Consider the following 15809-nt stretch of genomic DNA (forward strand, 5'->3'; position numbering starts at 1 on the left):
CAGTGGTGTTAGGGGGGCTCCTTGTGTGGCGGAGGTGGCTGGTGTGGCTGCCTGGAGCTGGGGGTCGGCTGGGATGTTGCATGGCCATCACTCCAGGGTGTCTTCATGAGCTCTCGCCTTGATGGGTTTTATGGCAGCTCAAGGCTTCCGAGGCAGTAATGGAGCTACCAGCCCTTCTCAAGCTGGGATCTGGAAACCTCACAACCTAACTTCCACCACATTCTGTTCTGTTGGTTGAAGCAAGTTAGGAGGCCAGACGGAAGGGAAGTACTTGCGCAGGGAGTGATGCTGGGGGTGGCCCTTTGGGGCAACTCTTGGTGGCTTTCTTTCTTTTTTTTTTTAAGATTTCTTTTTTATTTTTTTTATGCATTCAAGAACTGGGGTGTAGACCAGAGGTGAGGGGCGGGGTGAGAAGATGCAGCGGGCGAGACAGGAGAGGTCTGCTGCACCATGTGAGTAGCTGCCTGCACGGGAATCAAACTCGTGCTGCAGTGGCTGTGGATAGCATCATAGGTTGCTCTTAACCCCTTGCGCCACCAGGGAGGCCCCAACTCCACCGGGATTTTGATTGGATGTGCATTAAAACCAAGATATTATTTGGATAGAACTGACATCAATGCAACATGTAGGCTAACTACCCAGAGAAATCATCAGCCTTTCACGCGTCTCAGTACGGAATTGGCTTACTCGTGATTGCTGGTCCTTGGCAACTGTTATTTCTCGGATTCAAATCCAAGCCGCCAAGACTTTGGGAATCTGGGACCTGGACTCAGCCAGACTTCCGCTCTACCCAACGCCTGTGTCGTGTGTGGCCAGCAGGGGACACCAAAGAGTCCCGCGGAGCCCTTGGAAGCAGGACAAGGACTTCCTGTTTGTTGTTTTTTTCTTCCCATCAGCATCAGCAGCAGTTCTTCATCCTGGCTCAGGCAGTTCTTTCCTGCTGCAGCTGCTCAGTGTAATTTTCCAGTTGTGCACACGCTCAGAAATGCCCCGCTATTTTGCTAGTGTCCTGGCAGATCCCGCTCCCTGGTCCTCTGAGCTGACCAGTGCCCGCTCCTTGTCTGAGTTTCATCCAGGCCTTTGTTTCCAATAATTCTAACCTTTATCTTTTGTTTTTCCTGCCCAGGGGAGTGGGTGGTGACTACTTCCTGCAGTTATCACCCACTGTGATTTGCTGGAAGCTTAGTGGCAAAAATTGAGGATGGAAGTTTCGCAAGCCCAGAAACCGGAGGTGGGGATAGAAATGATAAACGAGTTGTTAAACCGGCAAGGATGGAAGCCGGATGTGGGGACACGGAGAAATTTCAGTCATTACTAAGAGGATCACCAGTCCGTAGCAATTAACCAAGCAGACCTGAGAAATGATTCCACAACAGGGCCTCCCTGGTGGCCCAAGGGCTTAAGACACAACCTATGGAAGTATCTGCAACCTCTGCAGCACGAGTTCAATCCCCCGCCAGGGAGCTGAACCACGTGGCACAGCAGATCTCTCCTGTCTCCCTGCTGCTCCCCTCAGCAGTGTATTTTCAGTGGATCTGCCTGTTTTGCTCCCCACTCTGTCTCTGGTGAATCTTCTCACCACCACCCCCCCACACACCTCTGACTTACACCCCAGTTCTGCTATGCAAAAAATAATTAAAAACACATCTTGTGCTATTAAGAAGTGTCTGTCTGCATCTATGCAGACATGTCCCTTTTCCCTAATAAACTCGCTATATGCTTCTAAAAGGGGGACTCAGCTGAAATTTATCAGGGGCACCCAAGTACCCCTCTCACCCAACCTGAATATTATAAGGTTCTCCTTTTCCCTTTCGGTTACTTAGTTAACCAGTGCTTTATGCCTAAGTACTATCTCCGTATACAAAAACGTGTCTGCCAAGGTAACTGGTGTGATTTCTGTCTACAGGAATCTGCAGATTCCTGCCGTGGGATGCAGATTCTCAAGGATGGGGACTGAGAAAAGTTCAGTTGTATTCAGTGGCTAAACACAGGAGATCCAATTAATTTTAAAATATTTATTTTAAAAATATTTTAATGAAGGGCCTCTCTGGTGGCACAGGCAGTTGAGCGCTGCACCGTGAAGCTGTCCGCAGCCTCTGCAACACGGAATCTGTTATAGAACAGGGAGAGGGGCAGCCCAAACCCTGCAAACCTGCCTATTCTACATGGGTTCTGACATCCGCCGCATCAACACAAAACATAGGAGACTTTAATAAAACTAGGAAACAATACAGGTAAGGCAAAGAGTCTAGTTTCTAAATGAAGCATCCAGAGTTACCCGTCCCCTCATGGGTAAAAGTCCATCCAAATGGGACTGGCCCAGAGCAAGGCCCCAAAGCCTGCCACAAGTCTAAAGCATCTTCCAGTGGGGACCCACAGAAAAGGGCCAGAAACAACCAGACAAGCCCGGAAGGAAAGGAGCAAAATCAACATCAAGATAAAAACTGCCATTGTCCCCTCCCCATGGGTCTCACCCACATCTGTGTCACCCAGTCCACAACCAAAAGACAAGCGCAGTTTCTTCACGTGTCTCTAGGCTCCATGCACCTCCTCCAGGTCTCCTGGCTCCATCCTGCTTCCTTCCTCCATCTCTTCTGCAGCTTCTCCTCTTCCTGCTCAGCTCCACCCTCCCTTGGGTGGGGCAGGGAACCTCCCCCTTTCCTGGGGACCACCCTGTTGCAGTTCGATCTAGACTGGCGGGTGAGAATCCCACGTGGCGAAGCAGACTTCTGTCTAGCCCGCTGCTCCTCTCAGCAGTGTATTTCGTCAGTCTACCTGTTTTGTTCCCCGCTCTGTCTCCGGTAATCCTCTCACCCTCCTGCACATCTGGCCTGTACCCCAGTTCTTGTATAAAAATAAATACATCTTTGGGCCTCCCCTGGTGGCGCAGCGGTTGAGCGCTGGGCTGCGAGGCTGCCCACAGCCTCTGCAGCGCCAGTTCGTTCCCCGGCCACTGGCTAGGGTACCCCCACCACACACACACAAAAAAAAATACATCTTTAAAAAATTTTTTAGTGAAGTTACCATTGTTTTACACCCTTGTTGGTATTTTGACAGCATAGGATTTCTGCCCACCGAAGCACCTACAGTCCCCCCACAGTCCACTGTGGTGCACACACTCACATGTGTGCGATTTCTTTTTCTTTTTTTTTTTTTGCAGTTTATTAATCCTCTTTCAGTATCAAAAAGGAGAAGGAATTCATGCCAGCATGAGGGGCCATTTATTGTTCAGGGGCTGGGCCCCCACGTTTTGGGGGAGCCCCCCCACCACTTCCTCCCCCCATTGTCCCTGTGGACCCCTCAAGTGGCAGGCTGCTGAGTTGATCGTGGAGGGAACACATCTTCAAATGCATATAGTCTAGAGCGGCCACCTTCTCCCTGTAAGGAGAACGGAGAGTTGGTGCTGACGGGGCTAGACGCCACGGGGCTGGCATGGAAGGAGGGGGTGACTCAGGCCCTGTCCCCAAGATCTCACCCTCCTCCCATGCCCTCAGCCTCCTTCCTCACTCCGGCTTCATCTTGTCTGTCAGCAGCAGGTTCTTGGCCCTCAAGGCTTCGTCTTGGGCCAGCCGGAGGGTGGAGCTCAGGGCCTCTGCCCTGACGTGTTTGGCCAAGGCCTGGCGCTCCAGCTCCTGGGGAGAGGAGCGTAGGCGCAGCTGGGCTTGCAGGACTGCGCTGGGGGTGGAGGGGGAGCTGGATCGCGGATGGCAAGGGGCAGGGTCCCAGGGGGCCCATGTTCCTCCCCGAGGCAGCCCTTCACGCCTCAAGCCCGAGACTGAGTCCAGCATCCCACAATTCACTGGCCTTCCAAACTCCACAGTGCATGAAACACATGTCTGTCCCCTAAAGCACGGGCCTTCTATGTCCCAGGAAGCATCCAATCAGCAGCTATCATCTTGTCCCCTAATGCCCATGACCCATCATGCATTTGGTATGTGACTGGGTCCCAGTGTCCTGTCATGGGTGACCTTCTGAATCCCAGAATTCTCTGGTCCTCACATCTCCTTACTGATTAGACCATCATCTCTGTCACATTAGTAGTCCTTGCGCTCTGGTTGCCTTTATCCCACAGTGCACCAAGCCCCATGTCTTTAGCAATGCTCTGAGACATTCACTTCCCATGCTGCCTCACCTGTCAGTCTCACCCACTACAACATATATCCCATCAGACTTTAGACCAACATCCCATAATATATGAGCTCTCTGTTTCCAAATGTACCACACAGGCCTCGAGTTGCATTAGCTGGTGGACTTCAGTCTGGAGCAAGTCCCCACTCAGGCTGTGGTTCCTTGTCCCAAGATGCCCTTCTTCTGCTGGGTCCCCTGTCTGACCTCAATGACCCCATACCATGCACAACCCATCTTAAGGTCCAGGCTTATATTCCTTGATGCTGTAGATTGGTATCTGTCTCCTGTTGTCCCACAATGCACCAGAACCAAAGTCCCACCATGCTGGGGCCCGAGTCTATCACCCAAGGTTCTATCGTCACTGAGCTGTGACTCATGAACCCCCAAACAGCTTGTCCCTCCCCCACCAAGATGCATTAGCATCAAGTGTTTTCCCCAATATCTGCTGCCCACAGCTCAACCTGTCCCATCCTTCCACACCCCAGCTGTATGCTTCTGCCCAGGGCTCCCCTCCCTCTGCTCTGACAGAAAAGTGGGGCATGGTGGCCCATGGTTCCTGGTACCAGAATCTTCTTGTGTAGCCGCTGACAGCTGGGGCAGGCAGGAGCCAGGCCCCTCTGCTTCACCTCATCCACCAGCGGGGTCAGTGCTCGCTCCAGCAGCTGCTGCAGGGACTCTGTGGACAGCTGCTGCCCCTGGCTGGGGGAGAGAGTAGTCACCAGGTGAAAGGCCCAGTACCAGCTCCCTTCCCAGGATGCTCTGTGTGCACCTGCTCACACCTCCCCCATCCTATTTCCACCCAGGCAACCTTCCCACTATGCACTGGGTTCAACCTACAGTGCATCAGAGAGCCTTTGGCTCACAGCAAGGGGGATTCCCAGGTCCAAAGCTCAGGAGATGGGTCTCACTTCAAGATGCACATTTCCCACAATGCATTGGTTGTATTGGAAGATCCTTTCTCCACCCCACACACTGGTCTTCCTAATCTGAATCAAGCATGGTCTCTCCGGGCTCAGAAATACGCCAAGATCTCACCTTCCCACAATACACAGAAACCCAAGTGCTACCTCCTAGCCTTCCTACCATGCACTGGAAACCTAGGATGTGAAAGGTCTCGAGTCTTTGTGTTCCACAAGGCAGAGGGTTCACTTTGAGGAAAAGCGTGGCCCCCATAATGTAACAGGACTGGCCGGCCTACAATGCCCACGGGGATCCCTCCACCCTCACTCTCCCAGTGTCCCCTCTCCTTCAAGGTTCTGTCCTCATCAGACCCACGATGCACTCCAAGTCAGGCTGCTCCCCCTTACCTGGCACAGCGGGCACAGGAGCCTTGGGGGCTCCGATCCAAGCTCATGGAGAGGTCAGACCCTCTCCGAGAGCTCTGAAACTGCCGCCCCAGCTCCTCTAGAATCGGTTTCACTGGGCCCAGCCCCTCCAGTTCACTCCTCAGTGAAGCCATAGACACTGCTGACCGCTCCACCCTGGGGCGTGAGAGTAACCATAGCTGAGGGGTCCCCTCTCTAAGGGCAAAGTTCTAGCAAGGATCCCCCCATTTTAACTCCAGCACCTCCACGAGTCCATAACACCTCACCCCTCTGCTGATTGGCGCTGCCCTTTTGTGCTTTAAGGACTGGAATGCCCCACCCTGCTCTCTGATTGGCTTTCCCTGACACCTTGGCTCCGCCCATTGTCCATTTAAAGTATTGAGCACATGCTTCTCCACTTGGCTCCGCCCACCAGTCCTTATTAGGCAAGCCACGCCCCTCCCCACTCCAATTGGAGGGTCCTGATGTCAGGTCCACTGCTGATTGGCCCACGCGCCCCGGTCCTCACATGGTGCACAGCTCGTCGGCCCGGCCCCGCAGCTCCTGCAGACCCCGCGCCGTCTGCGCCTGCTCCCGCTGAGCTCGCTCCCACTGGCCCAGGAAGCCGTCCAGCCTGCCGCCCAGGCCCCCCAGCAGCCGTAAGGCCTCTTGCACCGCCCCTTCCTCTTGATGCCACCGGGCGGTCAGCGAGGATACCTCCCTCCTAGACGGGCAGAGGCCACAAGGTCAGAGCGAGGTGTGGGCACGCCCCACCCATGTCCCCAGAACCGCCCAGGCCCTAAATTCTGTCCGGTCCATTTCTTGGAATCCTCCCCTATCCCCCCTCTATTTCATTATCAGACATCCTGAGCCCTTCCTCCTCCTGCCTCCCAGTCCCACATCAGCTCTTCCCGATCTGGCTCCTGAAGGCAAGCGGGCTTTCACCCTGCCCCACTAGACGTAGAGCCTCGGATGACCTTCCCCCCCACCACCCCAACACCCGCCCACCTCCATTCACCAGAGCGGATCTTCCTCCCTCAGCCCCGGCCTCAAAAATCACCTCTTCGAAGTGCATCCTTTCCAGGTCACACTCAATTGTGTGACCCCCCTCCAAGTGAGGCCCTTTCAGGTGCACCCCCCAAGTTCCCACCTAGGTACTTTGAGGGCCCACCCCCGATCCCACCCACCTTAATTCTTCCAGGCCAGCGGAGACCTTCTGCAACTCCTGCTCACTCGCGAGGGGACCCTCCCCCGCCCGGGGGCCCATTCCCCAGCCCCCGGAAGCCAGGCTCCGTGACCGCGGGGGATCTTCAGGGCTCCCAGGGGGCCCGGAGCCGCCCTGGGGCAGACTGGGGGGGCCCAGGCCATGCCGGGAGAGGCCGGCCTCCAGCTTCTGCTCCAGCTCCTGCAGCTCGGCCTCCTGCCTCCGCGGCGTCTCATCCTGCAGTTGCTGCTGAAGGTAGCGCAATTTCTCCTGCGCGGGACGAGGGCGGTTTCCAGCGTCCGTCCCTGGCCTCCTGCAGGCACCTCCACCCCACCTTACCCCCGCATTCCCAATGCGTCCCTGAGATTGGAAAGTATGGATGTGAGCACAAGATGTTGGGAAGTTCCCCGTGATGTCTGAATGGCTCCCCCTTGCCATACCGAGGTGAGGATTCCCATTTCAAATCTAGTGGAGAACAATTCACTTTAACCCCCAATGCAACCCCTGTCCAGCCCGCCACCCCCATTTCACGGCTCTGAGGGGTGAAATCCCAGCCCTCCCATCTTGGATGAACAACCGAAACTTTTCCCACACTTTGCTGGGAAATGAGTGGGTATGTGAGGAGACACTCAGTCCTGCTCTGGGAGCTAAATGTGTCTGTGCTTGGAGAAATATGATAGTGAACACGAAGGGCCGTGGGGTAGTGGCTGTGGTGACGCGGTAGTGACAGGGTGGAAAGTCCCACCTCAAGTCTACCTAAGCACCTTCCCCGCGACAGGCTCTTTCCGCAGTGCTGGGCCCCACCCTTACCTCCAGCAGGGCAGAGTTCTGCTTCAGGACATTGGTTTTGATCTCAGCATCTTCCACGGACCGGGTCACCTTCCTGCAGTTCTCCTGGGTCAGGATACCAGGGGGGGGCCCCTGCCTTCCCATTCCAGTTCCGCCTCCCGACCCCTAGCACCTCTTCCCTACAGGCTCCTGTCCCTCCCACAAGATACACCCGCCCCCCTGCACAACCTCCCCCTCGAGTGTCAGGGTAGCTGCCAGTTCAACTTCTGTGCTACCTTCCTGTCCTCTCACCTCCTGTCCATCCCTCCTCACTTTTCCTTCTACCCTCCTTCTAATTCCTCCTCCCCACACCCCACTCCTGCCCCTCAGCCACTCACCTTGAGTTGACTGCAGTACCCCTCCAGTTCTTCTGCCTCTTGCCGTCTCCTCTCCAGATTCTCGCTCAGCACAGAACACTCACTCTGGAGCAGGGGAGACGGGTTAGCCTCCATGCAAGGGAAAGCTGGGCCTGGGGAGAGGCCTTTTCCCTCTGCCTCATAAGCTCCCCCAACAGGGCTATTGGGCCTTGAGTCCGTGGGAGGCTCTAAGAAGGGAACCTGGCCCGGGAGGAAGGGGGTGCCTCGTACCTGCAGCGTCTGCACGTGCTGATTAACCCGGGTGGTCTTTTCCTTCAAGCTGGTGATGGAGTCTTTGGCGCGAACCAATCCACTGTTGACCCCACTCTGGAGAAGGAGCAGAAAGGGGTGGCTGAGGGCATGAAGTCCAGGAAAAACACAGACCCGTCCCAGGCTGTAGAAGTGGGAGGAAGCTAGGTTTTTACAGCGCGATTCTGCACTGGAATGGCTGCGTGACTTGGGGCCAGGCCTGTGCCTCTTTGATTCTGGTAATCCTCACTAAAACCAAGGATAGATTCTGCTTGGTGGATGGAAAGAAAAAGAAGGATCCAGAAGGAAGCGGGGGATGGGCGCCTTAGACATGTGAAAGGATAATCTTAAGCAAACACTGAGACAAACATCCTTGAGGTCCTCACACATCAATGACACAAACTTTTAAAATGCAGTATCTCCCTCCAGGCACTGGGGAAATCTTAAGACAACTCACTCTCCAGATGGGAGCGGACACATGGCGCAAGGCTGAGCATGTAAGCGTTTTCTCTCTTGTTTCTCACAGCCACCCCTCTTGTTGAGGATATTTGTGCCATTTAGAGGCTCAGGAAGGGTGTCGCTTGTACTCCCGGGTTTACAGCATATGAAGTGGCCTCACCAGAACTTAAACCCAGAACCTTGGTTTATTTATTTATTTATTAAATATTTATTTATTTATTTATACAAGAACCGGGGTACAGGCCAGATGCGTGGGAGGTGAGAGGATTCACCAGAGGCAGAGCGGGGAGCAGAAGAGGCAGAATGATGAAATACACTGCTGAGGGGAGCAGCGGGGAGACAGGAGAGGTCTGCTATGCCCTCTGGGTCACACCCCTGGCCGGGGATCAAACTTGTGCTGCAGTAGCTGTGGACAGCTTCATAGGTTGCGTCTTAACCACATGCGCCACGAGGGAGGCCCTGTATTGTCTATCTTGTGTAAATTATGTTATTGTGTGTTTTTATTGTAGTCAAACTTGTGACATCATTAGTATAATTTTTATTCCTATGTCACAGTTGAAGGGAGACCTAAAGAGCCCCCTTGATCAGTTCCGGCCAGTGGGAGAAAAGTGGGCAAGATGTGGGCACAGGATTGTGCCATGAAAGTGAAGGCCTGGTCCTCCCTCTTCCGGTTTCCCTTCCCCTGACTGGAAGGCAGTGATTGACAAGCTCGCAGTGACTGTGCATCCGGAACACAGGAGCCTGTAAACTGCGCTCCAACAAACCTGCCACACTTGTTGACACTTTTATGTGAGGAGCGATTCTGCTTAAACCAGTTATTTTGGTTCCTTTGAAGGTCACTATACAAACAGAAAAGAGAAAACAAGTTTCCGCCATCGTAAGTGGGGACATCACATTTCTTGCATGATTGTTCTGGAGAGCAACTGTGTTAAGAAATATTCTTCTAAGGTTGGGCCTCCCTGGTGGCGCAGGAGGTTAAGCATCGCACTATGAGGCAATCCGCAGCCTCTGCAGCACGAGTTCAATCCCTGGCCAGGGAGGTGACCCACAAGGCGCAGCAGACCTCTCCTGTCTCCCCGCTGCTCCCCTCAGCAGTGTATTTCAGTCAGTCTGCCTGTTCTGTTCCCCACTCTGTCTCAGGTGACTCCTCTCACCCCTTACACCTCTGGCTTGTACCCCTGTTCTTGTATGCATAAATAAATATTTGAAAAAAATTATTTTTGGGGCCTCCCCGGTGGCGCAGCGGTTGAGTGCTGGGTTGCGAAGCTGCCTGCGGTCTCTGCGGCGCCGGTTCGATCCCCAGCTGCTCCCCGGCCACCGGAGGAGGGTCCCACATGGCGTGCAGACCTCTCCTGCCGCCCGCTGCTCCCCTCAGCAGTGTACTTCAGTCAGTCTGCCTGCTCTGCTCCCCGTTCTGGCTCTGGTGAATTCTCTCACCCTCCCGCGCTTCTGACTGTACCCAATGCTTGTATAAACAAACAAACAAACAAATAAATAAATAAAACATGCCTTTAAAAAAATTAATTTTGGGTAAAGAAAAATGAAAACATTTGGCATGTAGTGGAAACAATACTTTGAGGGTATTTCAGAGCTGAAAATGCATCAGAAAAGAACTGATAATCAGTTACCTTCTACCTTAAGAAACTAGAATAAAGGGTTTAAAAACAAAAACATGCACACCCCAGAAGAACACACTAAATCCAAAGCTAGCAGAGGAAGGAAATAATACAGACAGGAGTGGAAGGGGAGGAAGAATGAGCATACAAAAACAGATAAAAGCAACAAAAGCAGAAGTTGGATTTTTGAAAAGATCATCAAAACTGACAAATCCTTAGCTAGATGAACTATGAAAAAGAGAAAACTCCAATCACCAAAATGCGGAAGGAAGGAGGGGACCATGGCTACAATACTAGGGAATGGAAAATAATTAGAAGGGAGTAGTATGAGAAATTTTATTTTATTTTATTTCATTTTTAAAAGATTTATTTATTTATGCATACAAGAGCTGGGGGACAGGCCAGAGATGTGGGGAGAGGATTCACCAGAGATAGAGCGGGGAACAGAACAGGCAGATTGGCCAAAGTACACTGCTGAGGGGAGCAGTGGGGAGACAGGAAAGGTCTGCTGCACCATGTGAGTCACCCCCCTATCCATAGGGGGATCAAAATTGTGCTGCAGTAGCTGTGGACAGCTTCATAGGTTGCGTCTTAACCCCTTATGCCACCAGAGAGGCCCCTATTTTTTTTTTAAGATTTATTTATTTATACCAAAGCTGGGGTTCAGTCCGGAGGCATGGGAGGGTGAGAGGATTCACTAGAAACAGAGCAGGGAACAGAACAGGCAGATGGACCGAAAGCACTGATGAGGGGAGCAGCGGGTGAGACAGGTGAGGTCTGCTTTGCCATGTGGTTCTCTCCCTGGCTGGCTGGGTATCGAACCCGCGCTGCAGAGGCTGCGGACATCTTCACAGCATGGCACTCAACCCGCTGCGCCACCGGGGAGGCCCATATGCCATCAAGATCAAACTCGTGCTGCAGAGGCTGCAAACAGTATCATAGGTTGTGTCTTAACCCCCTGCGCCATCAGGGAGGCCCAAGGAATACAACTCTTGTGAGGCATCAAAAAGGGACTTTTAGGGCCTCCCCTGGTGGTGCAGCGGTTGAGCTCTGGGTTGCGAAGCTGCCCACAGCCTCTGCAGCACCGGTTCGATCCCTGGCCGCCGGGCGAGGGTCCCACATGTTGTGCAGACCTCTCCTGCCGCCCGCTGCTCCCCTCAGCAGTGTGCTTCGGTCCTTCTGCCTGCTCTGCTCCCCGCTCTGGCTCTGGTGAATTCTCTCTCCCTCCCGCGCTTCTGACTGTGCCCAGTGCTTGTATAAATAAATAAATCTTAAAAAAAAAAAAAAAAGAAAAGAGACTTTTCAGGCCTCCCTGATGGTGCAAGGGTTAAAGTCTCAGCACTGTCAAGCTGTCACCAGCCACTGAAGCCTGAGTTCGATCCCCAGCCAGGGAGCAACCCACATGGCACAGCAGACTTCGCCTGTCTCCCCGCTGCTCCCCTCAGCAGTGTATTTCAGTGGAACCGCCTGTTCTGCTGCCCACTCTGGCGAGCGCTCCAAGGTCAGGCCCCTCCTGGGTCACCCACTGGCCTTGTAACGCCGTAGTCCCAGTCTCTGCACCTGTCCTCACTCACTTCCCTGTCTCGTGAATTGGGACTGACGATCCCCAGATGGCACTGACGGGGCTCAGGGAGGGCCCTTCAGTAAGCGAAGTTGAAAGTAAGGACAGGGCAGGGTCTACCCTGAAGGCGCTCAGGGCCGAGCCCTCTTAGCAGCCTCAGCGCGTGCGGGGCGTGGGCCTGCCCGGGCGCTCTCTGCGCTGACTCACTGACCTTCCAGAAGGCCTTTCGGTCTGAGCCTATGGCCTCATCAGGATGTCAGAGCTGATGACAAGCGCCCAAACTACCTGCTCCCCGCCCCCACGGTCCCCTGGCCCTGTCCCGCAGTGCTCTCCCGTGCTCCAAATGTCTCTGCTTGTCTCTGTCTCCCGGAGCAGCAAGTCCTGGTCTCCTTTGCTTCGAGTCTCTGCCTTCCACTCTCTGCCCTGGTCTCTGTCCCCCTGTCTCTCGGGGTCCCCCACCCCTCCTCTCTGTCCGGTCTTCTCCCTGGCGGAGCTCAGGGACTGAGTGGGGTGTCCTCCCGCTGCCCCCCCTCACGCCTCCCGCTGCACCACGGTGTTGGCTGTCATCCCTTTTTCCACTTCAGAGAAGCAACCTGAACCCCAAAGCCAGCTCGTCGCCCTGTCAGCCTTCTCCCAGCTGCCCAGGGCTCTTTCTCAGGCGGCATCATGCGCTGGGGGACATGACTCAGAGCTGGCTCTGGTGGGAGGCGGCCGCTGCAGCCGCCCCGCCCGCTGCCGAGAGGGGGGGCCCTTCTGTGGGGGAGGACATGGCTCCCTGGCCTGCTCCCTCGCTGCCCCTCTGGCCCTCCTCCCTGGACTCGCGCCCGGCCTCCTGTCCGGCCTCCCTGCCTCTGTCTCTCCCCTCCAGGCAGCTCCTCCCGGCCCCAGGGGCATTTCCAGCCAGAGGAAGCACTTCTGCCTGCGCATCAAGCCCTCTGGACTGGAGTCCCGACCCAGCTCTGCGGCCGTGCAGGGGCCACGCCATCCCGTTTTCTTTTTCTGTCTTTAAACCTAATTACAGTCACGCGTCACCTAATGGCGGGTTCCGGCGTGGGAACTGGGTCGCTGGGTGGTTTTGGCGATGTGTGAACATCACGGGGTGTAATTACAGGCAGCGGGGTCGCGGCCCCCCCCACACCTGGGCTGCATGGGGTCGCCCATGGGGACCCCTGTCGTGCGTGGGGTCATGCGTAGACCCGGATGAGGTTAGGTGATGGCCTCTATCTCCTGGACGGGTGCGGCTGGCACAGTGCCTGGCCCATAGCGGTGCTCCGTAGATGGGGCTGGAGCTCAACCCCCAGGGGCGTCCGCTATCGCCCCTGTCCACGTACCCAGACTGGCTCCCCATCACCCATGTTTCTCCCTGCTCCAACCCTGTGGCCTGTGCCCTCTCCCCTCCTGCTTCAGCTCACAATCCACAAGTGCCAGCTGCCAGGTCCTCCTGCCCATGGGGTCTTTTCAACCTCTGTCCTTTTCAACTGGAACACCCTTCCCTGCTCTGCCTGGGAATGCCTTCCTCACCGAGATCCAGCTTAGGGTTGCCTTTTTTTTTTTTAAAGATTTATTTATTTATGCATACAAGAACTAGGGTACCCGCCAGAAGGGTGGGGGTGAGAGGATTCACCAGAGACAGAGTGGGGAGCAGAACAGGCAGACTGACTGAAACACACTGCTGAGGGGAGCAGCGGGTGAGTCAGGAGAGGTCTGCTGCGCCATGTGGGTAGCTCCCTGGCTGGGGATCAAACTCATGCTGCAGTGGCTGTGGGTAGCTTCATGGGTTGTGTCTTAACCCCTTGCTTAACGCCTTGCGCACGTGCCCTGTCAGTGCAGGGGACCCCTTCCCCGATTCCTAAGCCTGGCTTCGCTACTTACAAGCTTTGGCCCCTTGAGTATGCTATTCAACCTTTCAGGACCTTGTGCCTTCATCTGTGAAGTGGGAATAAATCACCACAATAACCACCCATGCTTAGTCTGTACCTAAGACTGGTCACCGTGCTAAACACTTCTATGAATGCACCGTTGTCACGATGACCTTGTGAAGTATGAATAGTTACATCCAGAATTTTCTGAGGTCCTGCTATATGCCTCGCACATAGTAGGCATTTAAGAAGTGTTTGTGGAAAGAGCAAAAGCATCTCCTTGTTATGGGTGAGGAAACTGAGGCTCCCAGAACATGGAAATACTAGCGAGTCTTACTAGCACCATCGTGACCATGGATGTCGTCATTCTCAGTATCTTCGTCAAACCCAGCGCTGGGCTTAGCCCGAGGGGCAGCCTGATGGGGGTGGAGTAGGGTGGAGTTTGACAGAGGAGTTAAAGGACCAAGCTATATCCTTTAAGAGCCAGGAATCCTCTAAATTCCTCTCCATCTTGTCTGCCTCCCCTGTTTGACCACAGATTCTTTAGTGATTCCACTCAGGGAGCGTCTATTTATCCGTCAGAACCCAGTTCCAAAATTGCCTCCTCCAGGAAGATTTCCTGGATACACCCAACCTGGCTTGAGAGGCCCTTCTCTGAGCCCTCCAGTGTGACCTTCACTGTGGCGTTTCTCATTCCTATCCTGTGTCTGTTGTCCCCAGCAGACTGGGAGCTCACCCAGGGTGCGGACCTGGACTGACTTGTAGTTTTGAACCCAGTTGAAACTCTCAGAGAGGAAACAGCATTCACCATCATGGAACAGAGTAGAAGGCAGTTCCCTGGGCCTTGGAGAGTGACCAGAAACTTCTTCCCAATCAAGAAGCCCTTCCTCTCCCCCCATCCTCAGTATTTGCCTACCGCAAGGGTGAGGATGCTTGTCTTCCCCAGCCAGGGGCCTCTCACCAGTATTTCCGTGATGTCTGGGTCATCTGGAGCCCAGGGTGGCGTGGGGGAGGCAGGAGGCCCGGGCAGCGCGAGCTGGCCACTGTCTTCTGTGGTCGAGTCTGTGCCGGAGGAGTCCGTGGGCTCCATGGCGGCCAGGTTGAGCAGTGACACGTTGGTGCAGGCCGAGGACCGTTTGAGGTTCAGGCACCAGTGCATTGGCTCGTGGGACATCCGAGGCTCCACCCTGGCAAGGAGAAATGGGCGGGAGGTGAAAATCCAGCCCTGATTTTGGAGGATGGCCCTTCCTGCCCCCTGTCTTCACACCCCTCCACCGACTCCAGCCTCCCCTCCCGCTTCTTCATCCCCCCGCCATCCCTGCTGCCTAATTCCACCCCCACTAGTCCCCTCTCCTCCTGCCTTTCCTCCCTCCCTGCATCCCGCCATCTTCTCTCTCTCCCATGCTCTTCCTCCCTCGCCCCCAGCGCCCCCTTCCTGCCCCCTCCTTCTTGCCCCGGCCTCTTCAGCACCCAGGCGGGACTCCTGTCCTGTTGGAGGTGGTCCTGGGCACTAGGACCGTCCCCGACAGGGTGCGGCGAACCCACCCGTGGAACGACACGGCCTTCTTTTTTTTTGCGATCCCCTTGGCCGGGCTGGTCACCCCCCCGGGAGCCTCAGGGACCAGCTGGGAGCGGCTCTCAACCCCCGCAGGGGGGTCGCCAGCCTCATGGATCTCTTTGGACTGCCAGATTGTCTTTACCACCACGCTCGCCATGGCGTGTGGGGGCCCTGCTCCCAGAGGCTCCTTCCTCTGAGACTCTCCACCTATTCTGACCGCTCACCCTCAGAGTCCCCTGCCCACCCCAGCCTGCCTCATAAAGGACCCAACCACTGGGCCCCAGTAAATGGGGGGGGGGCACAGGGATCCGGAGATGGGCTGGCTCCCCCAGGGCTTCTTAGTGAACTCTTCCTGCCCAGGATTCTAGGTCCAAACCACTCTATGTCTTCCCCTTCAGAACCTCCATGTGTGTTCACTCCAGTCCGGAGCACACAAAGGAGGAGCCCACTGGGGTCTCAGGAGGGGTCCATCATCCAACTCCCTGAGACAAACTGTGGGGTCACCAGTCCCTGCCCCCCTTCATACTTGATTCTTCATGCAGTACCCTGGACTTGACACTGCCCTGGGATCCGGGAGACAGTGGCGCATGAGGATTGAGTGCCAGCCTGGAGGACCTCACATTCTGTGGGGGGCTGGGAAGGAGCCCTAGACAGAAACCAACAGGAACGAAAAATACCAGATGTCAG

General features: G+C 55.1%; 1 protein-coding gene across 3 annotated transcripts; it reads right to left on the minus strand.

The window, feature by feature from the left end:
- Nucleotides 1-2883: 2883 nt before the first annotated feature.
- On the minus strand, nucleotides 2884-15292 carry TSKS (testis specific serine kinase substrate). 3 transcript variants are annotated; one of them, XM_084257283.1, is made up of 11 exons: nucleotides 15110-15292; nucleotides 14526-14751; nucleotides 8052-8147; nucleotides 7803-7886; nucleotides 7447-7530; nucleotides 6620-6906; nucleotides 5962-6156; nucleotides 5436-5609; nucleotides 4692-4827; nucleotides 3508-3632; nucleotides 2884-3378 (listed from the first exon to the last, which is right to left on the minus strand). In XM_084257283.1, the coding sequence occupies exons 1-11, from the start codon at nucleotides 15277-15279 to the stop codon at nucleotides 3222-3224; spliced, it is 1734 nt and encodes a 577-aa protein (XP_084113409.1). In that variant the 5' UTR covers nucleotides 15280-15292; the 3' UTR covers nucleotides 2884-3221. The 3 variants fall into 3 exon arrangements, with proteins under 3 accessions (XP_084113409.1, XP_084113410.1, XP_084113408.1); XM_084257284.1 differs by having other exon boundaries at nucleotides 3508-3675; XM_084257282.1 differs by having other exon boundaries at nucleotides 7447-7557.
- Between the last annotated feature and the right edge of the window lie 517 nt (nucleotides 15293-15809).

The sequence above is a fragment of the Talpa europaea genome (genome assembly GCF_964194135.1).
Source record: "Talpa europaea genome assembly, chromosome: 16".
Lineage (NCBI taxonomy): Eukaryota > Metazoa > Chordata > Mammalia > Eulipotyphla > Talpidae > Talpa > Talpa europaea.

Coding starts and splice junctions, on each gene's coding strand:
- TSKS (XM_084257282.1), bottom strand. CDS start 15,279: ATGGCGAGCGTGGTGGTAAAGACAATCTGGCAGTCCAAAGAGATCCAT. Junction 5,610..5,961: donor GCCGACGAGCTGTGCACCAT/GTGAGGACCGGG, acceptor CTCACGCCCCAG/GGTGGAGCGGTCAGCAGTGT. Junction 3,379..3,507: donor ACAGACAAGATGAAGCCGGA/GTGAGGAAGGAG, acceptor TTCTCCTTACAG/GGAGAAGGTGGCCGCTCTAG.